Below are 17258 nucleotides of genomic sequence, written 5' to 3'. Positions count from 1 at the left end.
CAAATAGCTCAGGGTTTCACATGGAATTCTGTAGAGTCTTCAAACCTCGCAGTTTATCCCAAAAAGTTCTGAAGACGAGAATGAACAAGGACACATATCTTGCTAAACGACTTTCTTTGCAGAATGTGAGGTGAGAATAATAGCAAGGTAAGCGTCACTAACCTCGTCTCCAGGCCACTCTGCTCTGTACTAACGGCTCAGGGGCCACAAGACTGTGAACTATCGTGTAAAAAAAGAGAAACATTGTTGTTCAGACACGTTAAACTACTCATCTTGGTTAGACGTGTCTTAACATCCTTGCCGAGATAATTCTGAAACTTGTTACAACTCATAGTTGCCTCTTTCTTCGCGTTTGTTTGCCGCCGGTCTTAGTATAGGTAAATAAAAAAAAGCCTGGGGATAGGATACAAATTTGTGGAGAATGTCTACTTTGATCTTTTAATAAGAAAATTGTTTTTTGTCGCATAGCACAAAGTAAAATATTATATTTAGTACTACTCATCTTGTTAGAAGGCTTAGCTTGCTTGTGTAATAGAGCTCTATTATCTATCTTTTACCAATTTTCACATACTTCTTAGTACAATGTCGATAAAACAGATGTTGTGAAATTTGTAACAGCCTATAGTCTCCTTCACCCAATTTACCATTCGCCTAAGGAAAAAAAAGTGTGGAAACATGAAAGGAAGAGAAAGCTTTATTTTGCCCCTAATCAGAAGGGCGGTTAATTAAGTGGGCGGCTAATTCAAGGTGCGTATGGTTTTTAAAGGCGCTTTTTCGGCAGCTAAAAGGGTGTAAATGCTTTACGTATTTTTAGATTCATTTTTTTATTGTGAATGCGACAACATACTTTAAGAAATTAATTTATAATGTTTTTATAAGGTCTTTCGCTATGTACAATTGTTTTGTATTGCTCTAGGAACAAAGTTGGCGTTGCATAGGTAAAGTCTTGGTGCTTAGAGCGATAAAAACAATTCGTCACCAACCCTCTTGATTTGTCATACGCAGGTAGAGCTTTCGAAGAGATTGAAAACAAGGTTGATAGTTTTTCAGCGGTAGTTTTTCATTGTTATTGTTTTGATTTGAATTTTAGAATTTTTTTTGTCAAACTGAATGTTTTGAATACCACCACTTTCTCATGTAAACATACCACAAAAGTTTTTGTGACATCAAAACAAGCTTTACAAAATAATACAGCACGATTTCTCACTCTTCTGCAGTTCTAGTATTTTGTTTCGGCTTAGGGACAAAGTTCCGACACGGCGAATTATACCGTCAAAACCAGCCTCAAACGCTTCTCTGACGTTAATATTTTTTTTTGCCGACGTTATAAAATGCTGCTCGTCTAAGTTGCTCAATATACTGGAATATTTACTTTCCAGTGGGTAGCTCTCGGAACTTTTAAAGTTCCCATGCAAATCTAACTTGGTACCAACAAGAATAATAGACGGTCGATCTATTTGAAACTTTTGTACCAGCTCGTAAGCGTCCGCAGCTTCCTTGATGGAGCGCTCGTTCTCCATCTCATAGAGAATCATAATAATATTGGCAGATCTCAAATGTAAATCTCTCATGGCGGGAAACATATATAACTCACACATATCTATCATGTCTAAATTCAAAGTAAAACCTTTGTATTCGATGTCTCGATTATAACAATCTTCAACAGTGGGAGTGTACTCATCAATGTATGTATCATCGAGATAACGTTTCAGAAACGCTGTTTTTCCGCATCTCGTTGAGCCGAGAATGACCAGTTTTCGTGTCTGTCGTTTCGCTTTCGCAGTCGATTGTGCACTGCTGCGGCGCCGAGAGTTATTATATTTCAAAAGTCGGTTACTATTTGGGTCCATTTTAAACAACAAACTTTCTTCAAACGATTCTCTTTTCTTATAAAATCAAACTTTGTTTTTACCTCTGATGTGATGTATCAAGTTTCACACAAGATATTCGATCGAAAGTTACAGCCACCAAATATTTTCTTTCATAACTACCACAACATAAGATCTTGAAATTAAAACAAAGCAAACTTCTTAAAACCAAACAATTTCCTACCACTACGTGAGAATTGCTTGCTTTATTGTTGTAAGAAGGTAGCCTGTAGAGCCCTTAGTCCTCCCACGACTTGCCACGGGACAGCTTTTTTAAAACTACGACAAAAATATATTGCATATTTATACGTATACGTACGTATTATATTTAAACCTTTAAATCTCAATAAAACTTTGTAATAAATTCCAAATAAAACAAATGTTACGTTATTTCATAGTGTTATCACTGCCGGCTGATACGAAAGAAGTTAAATTGGATTTGGCTTGCAATGACAGTCTCTGCAGCCTCTTAAAAACACAAACAAATGCAACCTCGCTTCCAAACTCTTGCGTATCACGAAAACACATGCAACAAACACTTCGTTTCATGCAAGAAGCATGATCGCTACTAGGTAAGAAACTGGCAGGTTGCATGAGCTTAAAAACAAGTAGAATCGGCCGTCATGACGTATCTTAGTCAAGCATTGAAAAACAACAAGTGAGGAGAGTGATTGTTGTTTAGAGCGGGATGTTCTCCTTAAAAACGAGGCTATAGTGAATGTTTTACTTGAGAAAAAGGCTGGGATGGATGTTGTACTTAAAAACGAGGCTTGAATAGATGTTCTACTTGAGAACGAGGCCGTAATAGCCAGCAAGTAAATAGAAACTTAAATAGTTAAGAAATATGACAAAAACGAACATTATGAAATAAACTGATTAAATAAAAGTTGTATAATATGAACACACAAGAAGCGTGAAACTTTTGACCAATCAGATATCAACAATCAATAACACTGTACGGAATACCTTTGAAGAAAAATATACGCCATAACACAACAACAACAACATCATTCCGTCGTTTTTTTTTCACGGACAATCATATCTAAACATAATCTGTTTAATTTAATTGGATAATCGAGTTAATTTTTCGTCACCTTTAAATTATTAACGAGATCACCTTAGTTCAAAATAACAAGATTATTTACAACTACTCACATGTGAAAATAAAATCTAATATTTCTATTTTACACAGAGGTAACCAGTATGCCAGCTTCGTACCCAGGGATTCTCTCTGGCGTTGTTTTTAGTAGTCTGGGTCAAAGTCGTTTTTCCACTTTTTTTAGCTAATTTTAATTGGTAAGTAAAAAAAAATATCGAACAAGAGAACTTCTTTCTGTCAGGGACGTCGAGTAAACATTGCAGTATGAAGAACGTGAACCCACCCCATTCTCTTCTTCAACCAAAAAAAGGTTGTCCTGTTTTATAAAAACCTAAAAAGCCCTAGGGACGAGGTCGGGCAGCTAGTAAGATGCGATACATAGGTGACCAACTTTTTAGCGCGCTTCAATTTACCGCCTACTTTTTTTTGACAAGCCTTCGCTCCTTTCCAATAGACGCATTTAATTATATTTATCGCTTTGTTTCAGGTCATGAACCAACTACGCCAAAGCGGGATTACTGGCGCTTGATAACGAAGTCGGTTTATCATGCGACCTGAGTCTGAGCCATGTTATCTATGTGTTCTAACAATGCCTTTAAGAAAAAGAAAATGAATGACCTCATTTGAACTTCCATGGATACAAGGAAAGAAAATAAACGTTTCTTTTCACGGATAACATAAATTGTTTCGGAAATGACCAAAGTTCAGATTTTATCAATAATTTGCGCATGCCACGAATGACGTCATTTTACTCCCATCAAGTTTACGGAAGTACAAAATACCAAGCTAGATCTGATATAATTTGATTAAACAACTTTGCATCTATTTGACAAAATATCGCTTGCAAAAAAAGGTTGTGTATAATAAGCTGTTTAATGATTTTTTTCGTTTAACATTTAAAGCTGTTGCTACGTCATTCCATGGTGATTGACACTCCTCTCGAGAGATGATACACGCCATGTATAGCCGTGTTATGTCAAAATGGCGTCATCCGGATCCGCTTGCACACAAACGAGCTCTTGACGAAAAATATCATCATCACTCCAACAAGAAGCTTTACAAGTATAAACGTAAATACAACCAAACTCAACACGATTTTCATAATCGCTGTCCGAAAAACAAAATCGACCGGAATCTGTTCGTTTTCTCTTTGTTTCGTTCATATCTATCACGGGAGAAGTTCCATTACCGCGTGGTTGTTCTTCGACTTGGTGTAAACATGACACCATATACGGCATCAACTGTAATTCGAATACTCTTTCCAATCCGCAGTACTGGCAGTTTCGAACGTGGTTAGTGACCGGAGAAACGGAAGATAAGAACAAAGCTTCACCATTTAACTCATATCTACAATAAACAAGTAGATAATTGATAAGTCATTCTGTACTTGCGACTTAGGAAAAGTATGGTATTGTGTAGACCGAGCCCCTCTTAAAGAAGCCCCCGTTTAAAAGATCAAATATTTACCCGCTTAATCGATGAGAATGGAATGGAGAACGGAAACCAAAACACTGTCAACAATTTCAGACGTAATAAATTGCAAGAGAATGTCCTACAATCAGTTATAAGTACCGTTACTATAAAAGATATACTAACTGCCAGTCTTTTAGAGGACTTTTGATGAGAATTTTGTGCCCTTTTTGAGATGGCGGCATTAAAAAAATTAATGAAAAGATTTTTAGGACATTTTGTCAAAGAAATTGAGGAGATTTGAGAAGATTTTTATAGTAGAGTCACGAGTAAAAAATAAATTTATACTACTGTCCCTACATAGTTTTAAACAACTAAAATTAAGGAGTTGTTAAAAAATCCAATTTTAGGAGAGATTTAAGGCGTTTTAAGGAGGCGTATACGCACTACAAACTTGTAAATGATCGTAAACGGACGTAGGGCTTACGATATAAAATCTTAGGTTATTTATTAAGTTTTAAAACCCTCGCTAATGTTGCTAACGTCATCATGTTTCCAATTTTTTTTTACCATAGCAAACTGTCCCGTAGATTGTTTTAGTAATTCTCAAATGGCACAACTGCCAGTAGCGTATTTCTTTAACGTTGTAACAGCCTGCCGTTACGGAGTTGTGGCCAGATAATTCAGTTGGCTGTTTCCAGAAATAAATAAAAATTGTCCTATAATATGGTTGAGATTCTAGTTCATCTTGCGCCATCTTATCAATTTCTACAGCTACTTAACAATAATTCAAAAACAAACTTGTTCACAATCAAGATGATCAAGATATACCTAATACACTGAGCAGGAGACTTTCTTATTCTTTTCTGAAATTGATAAAACCCACGGTCGCCGTGTTTCAACTCTGTCTTCTCATACCTCTCACCATTAGCTTTGTTTTCGTTTTTCTCCTTCGTATTCGATGCCGCCCCGTTTAGAGCAGGTCGATCTCCCACCCGGTTGATATATTCATCATACAAGCGCATTTCATGCTCGTTTGAGCTTTCCTCCACGGCATCTTTTTCGGAGATCACATACATGTGATATCCAACAAAGTGTTGTGCGGGTTTGTATGCCGGCTTGATTGCTAACTGTGCATTTAAATCTTTCGACAGTGTATCCACTGCTTCGTTGTTGGTGCATCTGAAAATATAAGCTATGACGTTAGAATCACGCAACGTCAGTGCTATTGTTCTTTTATTTGCATTATTTAAAAAAAAAGAAAAAGAAAGAGTGTTCTATTGTTATTACCGTCGCTGCTAAAGATTGAGAAATCGCAAAAGCACAGACAAGACTGTTGCAAAAATATTACGGCTAATCTCACATGCCAAATAAAAAGGTTTGATTCACAAACATTCCATTGCTGGACTTCTAGATTCTTAAACTTTCGAGATGAACCTTTTAAAGAACGTTAGATGGAAATATCAGGTATTAGACAACGTACTTTGGTTGATTGTGGTCATCACCATCATCATCACTCCAGTCGTTTACACCCCAATCATCTGTGCTCTATGAAAACACCAACTAAAATAAAAGCTGGAAGGCTAACCCTGACTAACTGAAAGTAAGAAAAATATGGATGGATAAAAATACCGTAAATGCTCTAAGTAAAACGCAGTCTCAATTTTACGCCCAGTCTTCATTTACGCCCTCAAATGTACGCTCCTCTCCCTTTAAAAAACTAAATAAACGCCGCAAATGTTTATTAGAGCATTTAAGGTATTGTTAATGTGCTTTATGCGGCGAAGTGGTTTCATCCGTGTTTGTCACAATAGTAGCACATAGCTTTAAATGTGGTGCGTTAGTGCAATTATGACGATGTCTGAAGTTTTTAGTGCTAATGTAGATTTCTTTGATGTAAAAAATTTCAGACAACTAAGATCAAAACAACTATCTTTTACCAAAAAATTAAAGATCAACCTCCCCCGTTTATGAGAGCCCAATTATTTAGATTGAACAGAATTCGAAAAAAAAAATAAAATTAAAAAAATGGCTTGTGTTAACATCTCTATAAGGAACCTTGGAGGAAAGAATACGGAAGGAGAAACAACTTCATTTCTGTGCGCTTTAAATGTATTGAATTTTCTATGGTTTTTAATTTCAAAAGAATCAGTGCGTGAGGTGCTCGACCGAGTCTTTTTCGCAAAAAAAATGATCAAATTCCATATTCTCCTTTAATAGGGGCTAACTTTTTTCTATTGAAATCTGACTGTAACACGCTGCAGGCAAGTGATTATTGTATGGAAAGTGTGCCTAATATAAGTCGGTAAACATTGCTGTTAAAAACTTCAACAATACGTTTGGAAATAAGCGTTTAACCATGATATTAACCTATTTTTGCAGGCTTGAGTATACCACTTTGATCATGAAAAACAATATAGATAGATATGCGCCGGACGAGTGCCGACAAAATGTGTGCTGGATTAATGTTTATTCTAACTAAAGAAATAACTTCGTATAACAGAACGTCGTTTTAAAACGAGATATAAACTTTTTCTTTTTGTTTACAAAAGTGTCGAGCATGTGCTTCTTCGCTAATTATGTTAACATAAAAACAAAAGAAATTTTACCGATTTCAATATGGCTTCTTGTTTGATAATATTATCAAATTCATCATCAAATTATCTAATTGTTTTTATAACCAATCATAGTTGCGGATTGTTATTCACGAATAATTTAGTCACACAACCGCCAAAATTTTAAATTAAGTTTCTATACACACACCTGCTAGAACCTCACGCAGTGTTTCAATAGAATTAAAAGAGTTGTTTCTCCTTCCGTATTCTTTCCTCCAAGAAGGAACACAGGCATACTAACCCCATCCTCAACTCCAATCCAGAATGAAAATCCACCCACTTTACTAACACCCTCCCATACCAGAAAAAATAGTGTAAACATGAAAAAATAAAATAAAAAAAATGTACATACAATTTTTGTTGCAATACTGTTTGCAACATTGTTTTCCTTTATGTCTAACTTTTGACATCTCCACACCACAACACTTAAACAAAAAATAGCCAGACATCAAAAATCAACTATTTTTAATGAAAGCCGAAATAAAGGGTTCATAAACACGTGCTTTGAAATGTAATTTCTGTATATAATAAATTTTGCGGACTAATGATCTGTTTTTGTGTAAATGCCCAAAAATAGTATGAAGAATGTAAAAATGTTATAGTACTAGGTGAGTTCTAAATGAAGAAGTGTAATGTTTAATAAAAAAATGAAAAAAGGAAAGACATGCTAAATTTCCTAACAATAAAACAATCAAAATAAGAAAATCCTCATTTCTGTAAACACCCACCTTTCATGTTTATTCCAACAACTTCGAGTTGTACAGGCGAAAACATACAATGCACGGTGGTACTTGGAAGTTTCAAGTGGACAATATACTTGTGTCAAAGGATACAACAACGTCCCACATAATTGACACCTTGGATAATCTTCCTCACTGACATCTGTCATCCATATCTTTTAAATGTCAAATACGAAATGTAATGTTGCAAAAAGGTTGTAAAATAAAACAGTGGTGGCATTGTATAAATACGTATTTTATTTGAAGTTGTTGTTTGAAATTTCACTGTTGTAATTTTGATTCAATCATGTTCTCTTGAAGGGAACCCGAGATATAAAATGATGTTAGACTTATAGAGCTAAAAAAGTTGGTTAACAATTTTTTAACAATTTTTTTAAAAGGAATTATGCTGCTAAAAATACATCACAGAAAATAATGCAACAACACAATACCGGATATCCACCAATCATATTGCAAGTCCAATCAACATCTGTGTCTTGATTAATTTTACAGTCCAACAGACCAAGCAAAGTTGACATTATTTTTTTTCTTGTTATCTCAAAGCATGCAATGTAAAACAATTTTATTTTATTTTTTCTATGATCAGGACTAAATTAACTTTAAAGTGTGTAATTTTTCCTGATAAATTTTTGATAAAGTATACAACCAAATAGTTTATAACCTGTAACAGAACACTTAAACACCAATTTTTCCATTTGAAAGACTGTTTTTAAGGTGGTCTGCTATGTTACAACATTTTAAGTTTCACAAACACAGAATATAACCTAAAAATGTCAAATCCAAAATAATCGATTGGAGCATATGTCCTGTACCTAACCTCCTAAGAATAACAATTACAGCAAATGTTTGCACAAAAATTGCTTTAGAGATTGAGGCATATAAAGCTATAAAATTTCATAGAAAAATAGATCTTCCGTAATGCAACTCTTGCTTTAAAATCGAGCAACCTTTCCAGTAAACAACACTGTTTCAATCTAATTTTTCTAATTAAGGTCGTACGGTTTCAAATATAACAAGTAACGCATCTTGTAATTGGGATAACACATGTAATACAAAACTGAAAAATGACAATGAATAAATATTTTTTTAAAATAACAACCAGTAATAACACCATAAATAAAATTCACAACGAAATTTGATGATAGTTGTTTCGATAGTTAGGCTACAGAGACTAATAGTTTTTCATAACATACAAAATAAAAACATGACCTTGCTGTTTGGTGTACACAAAATCAAGTAATTTATAAATGTTGCTAACTAGTTTGGTTGCTTCTTAAATAATCAACTGTATTTATATATTACTCCCGATGCGGGAATGAAAAAAGAGTAAATATGGTAACTTACTACAGTCTATTCAGATTTCATTTGACTGTTTTTTCGAATACTAAAGAATGAATTAAAATGAGGCTAAAGACAATTTTTCTTCTAAGTATGATTGGTCGAGCAGTTGCTGGAGCGTGTGGAAGCTAGCTGCTAAAAGTAATTTTGATTTTAACAAATCAAAATATGTTATTTTTCTTTAAAATAGCCACAAACTACAAAAAAAATAAAATGCAAAACTTTCTTAATATTTCTTAAGATGTTGTGTTTACCAGACAATAAAATTTAAGAAAGAACAGAAAAAAGGTAATGTCTTTCTTTATTAAAGACAGTATCAATATTCAGTTGTTCGCTCCAACGTCTTTAAAGCATTGTAACAACTTTATTTCTTAATTTTTAAAAAAATTAATAAAATGTTTAATATGCCTAATTTAATTCATGTACCCTTCATCAAAAAATCTGCAGAAAGGACTATACTTCAAAAATCAATAAAATATTTTATAACTATTTAATCCAGCTTTTTCTGAAGTGTTCTGCGAAATATCACTGGAAGCAACGAAACAACAGCAGAGCCAATAACAATTACAATAGATTTAAAGGAAAATGCATCTCCAGTTGTGGTCAATTCATACAATTCAACACCAGCACTTATAAAACCGAATGACGGCGGTGCCACACCAATAAACGTTCCCAAAGCAAACGGTAAAAGGGGTACATTCAGGACTGGTGATGTAATATTGATGAACCAGTTTGGTAAAAATGGCGTGATTCGTAAAAATGTTATGTAACTTAACAAATCTTTATTGTGTTTTTCAACCTGTTGTTTCCATTTTTTAATCCTTTCGGGAAAGTATTTTTTTACTACTTTTTTGCCAATCACAGACGACAATAAGTAACAAAACGAAGCTCCACAGCTTGAACAAAAACACACTAAAAATAGCGCCAGTGGAAATGGAAATAAAAATCCAGATAAAATGCTCAGGAAAATAGAACCAGGTATTGCAAATGACTGCAGGAAAATATATGTTAGTGTGAATGCAGTTAAAACATGTGGATAATAATCGTCCTTATAACTCGATATTACTTTACCCAAGTCCTTTGCATCATCAAGACTTTTTGGTAGCTTCACTTTAGCAGCATCATTTGTGGATAGTTGTGGTGAATTTAAGTATAAAAATAACATTGCAATGAAAGCGAAAGTGAATATAATGAAAATTGTAAGAAGAGCTGAAACAGTGTTGTCGCTTTCCTCTTCTTGTATCACATTTTCAATACCACCTTTAGCTGATGAGAAATCACCTAAAAAGAAATTGCAATTTTGTATATCCTAGATATTAGCACTCTATAATATAATACCTGTAAACGTCTGTCTGTCATGCAAAATCGTAACCGCAGTAGAAAAACACAAAATGTGGTATAGAAAGGACAGGCGGACCCGTGGATTTATCAACAAGCCATCGACTAGTGAATATATAATTTGTGTAACTTGATAAAATGCAGGTGCATACCTTCCTCTTTCTTGGACTTCGATTGTGCAGTCTTACGATGTGACATATTGCTTATATAATTATTATAAAAATGAGTTCTAAATATAATAACATATTATAATAAAAACTATAGCTAGTGAACAATACTACAGGCTGTATATATATAATTGCTTAAAATTTGTCTTCCAAGTGTCCTAAATTTCTCTACCTGTGCACAAAATTAGCAACGTTGCAGCCTGCTGAGACTGCAGAGCATTGCCCATTTGACCCTTTTGACTGTTTGAAAAATTTGAAAATGATGAAAAAACTGCCTTTGGTTAATTGGCTTTGTCTACTACTGTAGCTAACTATACAGACAAATGCCAAATTTTAGCCCAATTTCACTTCATAGGTACTATAGCTAGCTAGCTAGCTACACCATTCTGTGTAGTGCTACTAAAAACAGACTAGAACTATTAATAAAGTGATTTTTCTCAACAAATATTGTCAAGAATTGCTAGCTGGTTAGCTAGCTATATATATATTTGGCTATACGCGTTCTAGATATTTCATCGAAATATAACAATTATAGCAAGTAAAACTAGATCGATAATGGCAATAATATATATTTTACAAAAAGATATGTGGCAGGAAAGTAGAGAAAAAAATAAAATTGTTTCATTTTCTTCAGGATGATGTGCTAGCCTAGCGGGCTGTATGAACATAGTGTGTGTGGCCAAGCACATAATAAAAATTTATTGATTTATCGTTCGTAAATAAACAAGATGGCTGATCGGGGTAATCAGTGTCTGATGCGGTGGATTGGATTTACGGAACTTCATTTATTATTCTTTGTATTATTGTCTTTCGACTGGATACAAAATCATCCTTTTTTTGCCGTAATATACTCTTGCTAAAAGCAGTCTTAAGCTGATGATACACAAATCGATTAGTAGCTAGCTAGCTACGCTTTTACAACTGCTAGCTAGCTAGTTGCTTTTAAACATTTTGGAAATTTAGCAATTACAATTGCTTGTTTTAAGCCAATAGTCGTTAGCACTTTTAAACAATAGCTTGCATGTTACATGTGAGAACATAAGGCATCAAATCTTATATTGGTATGGTTAGGCCGCCATCAAAAATATGTTATGTTTGCATACGTCCTGAAGACCCCACAAAAATGAGTCGGTTGGTCGGGCGTATTTTTTCTCGGGAATTTCAGATAGGCGCAAAATTTGTTCCCAAGGCCAAAAAACGGTATATAGTGCCGCTCGACATCGTATGCAGACCCTTTTTTCGCCTCCCTGTAAACTTGCCATAAGTGCCTTAAAGAAATTAATTTTTACAGGAATTATATAATTTTTGCGGGTTTTGTCAATTTTGGGAAACTTAGTTCTCACGAATTATTTTTTCAAATATATCTCGTTTGGATCAAAAAGTTTTTTCCGGATTTTTTCCGACTTGCCGTCTCAAGTTTTTATTTCCAAAAGTGAGTCGGTTGGAGGACGTGAACATAACATATTTTTGATGGTGGTCTTAGTATATACCATCCTAATTATGTGATTTTATAAACAAAGGGCTTTAGAGCGAAGATCTGGTAACTCCGCTTGCCACATATCTTCATGGTTTTGACTATAAGCCATCCCTAAAAAGAACTTTGCAAAAGTGCTGGTGAACAAAAGTGCCTGCTTGCGTAGGGCCGAGCGAGAAAAAAAACCCGACTACAACGTCCTATTTCTGTGATTTACGTCTTATTAAGTTATCTATGTCTTAATTCTGTGATGTGTTTTTCTCAATATGAGATTCACTGGAATACACAAGTTCACAGTTTTAGCTACAGTACAGTCCAGATGTAAGCGTACGCGTACGCTTAAGTTTCACACCTTTTTCTCTGAGGCAGTAGTTGTTTGCCTTTTGTTCTTATTTTCTTTTGTTACAACGCTGTTATTGAGAATTGAAAAACAGAAATAAACTGTTATGAATTGATTAGGCTATGACCATGAAGAAAAGTGAAATAATTTTTTTGTGAAATATTTTAAAAAGAAAAGGTACTTTTCCTTTACATATGATTTAAGAAGGGTTACTGACAATAACATGCTGCAAGATAATTATTTCTCTAGAAAATGAGAAATCACAATGCCCATGGTGTCAAAACCTTATTAAGTTCACTCTGTTTACTTCCTTTTTTCAATACAGAAAATGAGCAAACAACTTAAACTGTGAAGAAGTATGTTATTTCTAAAGTCTAATTTAAGATTAAAATGGTTGCAATACTTGGTGACTTGTCTCAGATTAAACATCAGCATGCACTTTTTTCTGATGCTCCAAACACAGACGTGATATTAGGAAAATTAGTGAAGCGAATTGCCAAATGGCATCTGTGAAGGAGAACTCACATGGTAATCACATGGTAAAAAAATTGAAATTTCATACCCTCACAAAAATTTTCTTATCTGTGATTATTGAAGATTGGCAAGGCTGCAGGACTATCAGGTATTGTTGCAGAGATGGTAAAAGCATCTGGATATATTGGAGTTGAGCTTATTACAAGTCTTGCTAACCAGATTATGAAGGATGGTGCTATTCCGAGTGAGTGGCAGTCGAGTGTAATAGTGAACTGTTTCAAGGGCAAGGGTGATGCATTAGAACGGGGTAACTATAGAGGTTTGAAGTTGGTTGATCAAGTAATGAAAGTTATTGAAAGAGTGATTGATAAGTTACTTAGAGAAAGAATTGATATAGATAAGATGCAATTTGGTTTTGTTCCAGGGCGTGGCACTACAGATGCAATATTTTTACTCAGACAGCTTCAGGAAAAGTATTTAGGAAAAAGAAAGAATCTCTATTTTGCCTTTGTAGATTTAGAGAAAGCTTTTGATAGAGTGCCACGTAAAGTTATTTGGTGGGCTATGAGAAAATTAGGTGTGGATGAGTGGCTAGTTACGATGGTTCAGTCTATGTACAGCAATGCTAGAAGTCTTGTCAGGATTAACGATTCACTTAGTGATGAAATTAGTGTAAAAGTTGGTGTACATCAGGGTTCTGTACTTAGTCCTTTGTTGTTTATTCTAGTCTTAGAAGCGCTGTCGATGGAGTTCAGAACAGGTTGTCCATGGGAGTTATTGTATGCAGATGATTTGGTTCTCATAGCAGAGTCGATGGAAGAATTAGTTGAAAAGTTTGAGAAGTGGAAGAAAGGACTAGAAGAGAAAGGGCTGAAGGTAAACACAGCAAAGTCTAAAGTCATGATAAGTAGCATTGCAGCCAAGTGTGACCTTGTAGTTGGAAAGTGGCCTTGTGGAGTTTGCAGGAAAGGGGTTGGTAGTAACTCAATTTTTTGTCAGACTTGCAAGCATTGGGTACATAAGAAGTGCAGTAGTATTAGTGGAAGGTTAAGAGCTGACATACAGTTTGTATGCAAGCGTTGCAAAGGTGAGATTATAGAGAATGAAGTATTTCCAGCTTTAATGATGTACAACAGTGGCTCGTTAGAGATAGTTAAGAACTTCTGTTACTTAGGTGATATGTTGGGCAGTGAAGGGGGTGTTGGAAGAAGTGTTACTTGCAGGATAGGTTCTGCTTGGAAAAAGTTTAGAGAGTTACTTCCTTTATTGACTAGCAGAGTCCTGTCAATTGAGGTAAAAGGTAGGTTGTATGAGGCCTGTGTAAGAAGTGTTATGTTGTACGGTAGTGAGACATGGGCAGTGAAGCAGGAAGATCTTGACCGTTTAGAAAGGAATGATATGAGAATGGTTAGGTGGATGTGTAATGCCAGTCTGAGAGACAGAAAGAGTTCAGATGAGCTAAGAAGCAGGCTAAGTCTCCGTAGAATTAAAGATGTTATCCAGATAAGAAGATTGAATTGGCTGGGGCACTTGGAAAGAATGGAGGAGGATAATTGGTAAGAAAGTGTAGAGACTTGATAGTTCTTGGGGCAAAGCCCAGAGGCAGACCGAGAAAGACTTGGCAGGAGGTTATAAGGACAGACTTGATAGAGAGGAAGTTGAGTTTAGATCTAACACAGTCTAGATCAGATTGGGTCATTAATATACCCCGTCCAACCCATGCTAGCATGGAAAACGGACGTTAAGCCGAGAATGATGATGATGATGATGATGATGATCTACCTGCGCAATGTTTAGGATCTTTGCTCTGCAAAATGCACGAGTTTGGTGCCATTGAAAATGGTAATATGATAGATCTTAGAAGTAAGGCTCAGAATATCATGTCTAGCCATCAATTGTTACCAGTGAAAAGAGAAAGGTGAAATCACAGAATTAAAACGTTCACGTAATTAGGACGGTTTGCACTTGCAGTTAGCATATGTATTGTTCTGGTCGGAATGTCACTAGGTTCAACTTTTGGTTGAAGGAAAGCATGGACCTTTCATGGTCACACTTTCACAGTAGAAACTTTGATTAAACAAGAACTACAAGTAAATATCTTAATCAAACTAAAGCTAAACTAGCATAAACTCTCCTAAACAGGTTTAAAGTAAGAAAACATAGATTTTATGACAAATTCAGCCCCATGTTTAAAGAGGTGACTAGATGAATCGCCTGTTTTCCTCCTTAAATCATAATGGCTGCTTAAAAAATATAGAACCTGTAATTCTTTAAAAGTACCACTTGACATTTGCCGACTGGGGGAATAGGATGATATCAATAGAAGGCAATTAGTTAGTTAAGTTCATGTGTACACAAAACATATGAAGACATAAGGTTGTTAGGTAAAATTTTGCTCCATAGTTGGATCACAATCTGTACGTATATATATAACAACTTTTAAGACTTTTCTGTCAAAGATTGTACTTTAATTTTTTTACTATATACCTTCTTTAATGATTGTGGCAAAACCAGCAATCCGCACATGCCAGTGTTAATTAAATTAGTGAAAGATCAATTCTGTTCTATACTCTATACTATATATAATATAATAATAATAATATAATAATAATAATAATATAATATAATATAATAATAATATAATATACTATATATATTCTATATATATCTATATGTTCTATATGTTTTTTAAACCAATCCCTTTAGTTTTATTTAATTTCTAACGATTAGTTTTTTATAAAGCTGTCTACATTCATTATTTTTGACTTTTTCAACTTCTTTTCAACAATGTTTTGTTGACAAAATGCTTATGTTTTTAAGACATTCTTTCTGGGGTGAATAATGATGACGCATAGGGACTAATAGAGTTAAACAATTTGCTATGTAAAACGACCACGCTAAAGAAGTTATTTTAGTAACGCAAATATAAATATATATAAAGGGTCAATTTGAAAAATGCTTTATGTAAAAGAAGTTAGTAAGTTGTTATTGTATATAATGTTAGAATTTGCAGGACCATTTTTAGTAGATTTTACTATAAATTTAACGTCTTTAACAATAGATCAAATAAAACAAAAACATTATCCAATCCTAGTTTTTGTGGTGTTCCTTATCTTTCTGTTGTTGTGGGTCACAGAAAAGTTTCAAATTATTATTTAGGTAGATACATGTAACTTTTATAATAATATATTTCATGTAGAATAATGTTAAAAATGGATTTAAGAGCAAGTAAATTTCAATCTCTTTCCCCCTCCTTCCCTGGCAGAATAAGAGAAACATGTCTGTGTAATGAATTAAATTATCTTTTAAATAATTATCTGTAGAGTGCACAATTGCAACAGCATATATTTTCCAATACTGGATGTATTGTAACGCAGTTGGAGTATTTTCTGCACAATAAAGATTTTGAATAAGAGGAAGTGTAATTGCTTAATTTTTGTTAAAATGACATATGGAATATTTTTTTTATAAAATAGTTCTAAAATAATTGTTTGTAAATTAAAAATTCTGATATGTTTGTTCTTTTAGGTGACTCCAATTTAATTAGTTGTTCTACGGGCCCGACTGACTCTAATTTTCACGAAAACAAAAAAATAATAATATCAAGCAAAAAAGTTTTAAGAAAAAAACATGAAAAACAAACAAACATTTTCTTATCCAATCTCTTGAAAATATAATGAGCATAGAAGATATCAATGATGTTATTTTTTGTTGGTTGAATGTCCATCTACAATTATACTAAACAAGACGAATCAATAATAACGTTACTTTAGGACCACCGCCACTGGAAGTTGATTCTTTGTTCATGGTAATTTGTTGCGATAAAACTAAAACAGAAGTTTAAACTTTTATGTGATTTATACTTTCGCAAAAATAGTTATAATACAAGTGAAAAACAAGACAGATTATTGTCATGACACCCTCCATTTATATACCATTATTTATATACCACCATCGATATCATTTAGGAAAAATAATTAAAACAAGATAGAATATGCTTGTCATAACACCCTTCTCAGTTATGAATTAAAAAAAAAAATGATTTTAACGCTGGGAAAGACTTTAAAGATTCTCAACTAAACAACCATAGTCTGAAAAAGAATTTGCACTTAAATTTAGACTTTCCTATCAAACTGCGCAAAAAACATTAAAAGAAAACTAAAATTGTTTGTTTTGTTATAAGTAGGAGAAGAATAACTTGCTGTATAAGTTTCGAAACAGCGCATGTATAACTTGCTGTATATATTTCAAAACAATACAAGTATATTCTGTACAACTTTTAAAATAGCACAAAAATAATTCTTGCTGTATAACTTTTAAAAACAAGTTTTTGATCATGCAAGTATTTTTATCTTTTCACCTTGAGAACTAATTACATATTTTTTAGTGAGACAA

General features: G+C 33.9%; 2 protein-coding genes across 2 annotated transcripts; both read right to left on the bottom strand.

Moving 5' to 3' along the window:
* Window positions 1-2875: 2875 nt before the first annotated feature.
* LOC130646940 (programmed cell death protein 2-like) lies at window positions 2876-8644 on the bottom strand. The gene is made up of 6 exons (XM_057452618.1): window positions 8164-8644; window positions 7721-7887; window positions 7345-7417; window positions 5861-5925; window positions 5209-5559; window positions 2876-4314 (listed from the first exon to the last, which is right to left on the bottom strand). Exons 1-6 carry the CDS (start codon window positions 8248-8250, stop codon window positions 3939-3941), a joined length of 1119 nt encoding a protein of 372 aa, XP_057308601.1. The 5' UTR covers window positions 8251-8644; the 3' UTR covers window positions 2876-3938.
* Window positions 8645-8797: 153 nt separating this feature from the next.
* On the bottom strand, window positions 8798-10685 carry LOC130646941 (transmembrane protein 41B-like). Its single transcript, XM_057452619.1, has 2 exons — window positions 10561-10685; window positions 8798-10351 (listed from the first exon to the last, which is right to left on the bottom strand). Exons 1-2 carry the CDS (start codon window positions 10604-10606, stop codon window positions 9561-9563), a joined length of 837 nt encoding a protein of 278 aa, XP_057308602.1. The 5' UTR covers window positions 10607-10685; the 3' UTR covers window positions 8798-9560.
* Window positions 10686-17258: the final 6573 nt, after the last annotated feature.

Source organism: Hydractinia symbiolongicarpus, chromosome 6 (genome assembly GCF_029227915.1).
Source record: "Hydractinia symbiolongicarpus strain clone_291-10 chromosome 6, HSymV2.1, whole genome shotgun sequence".
NCBI classification, from domain to species: Eukaryota; Metazoa; Cnidaria; class Hydrozoa; order Anthoathecata; family Hydractiniidae; genus Hydractinia; species Hydractinia symbiolongicarpus.
This window is presented reverse-complemented; position numbering and strand designations above follow the sequence as displayed.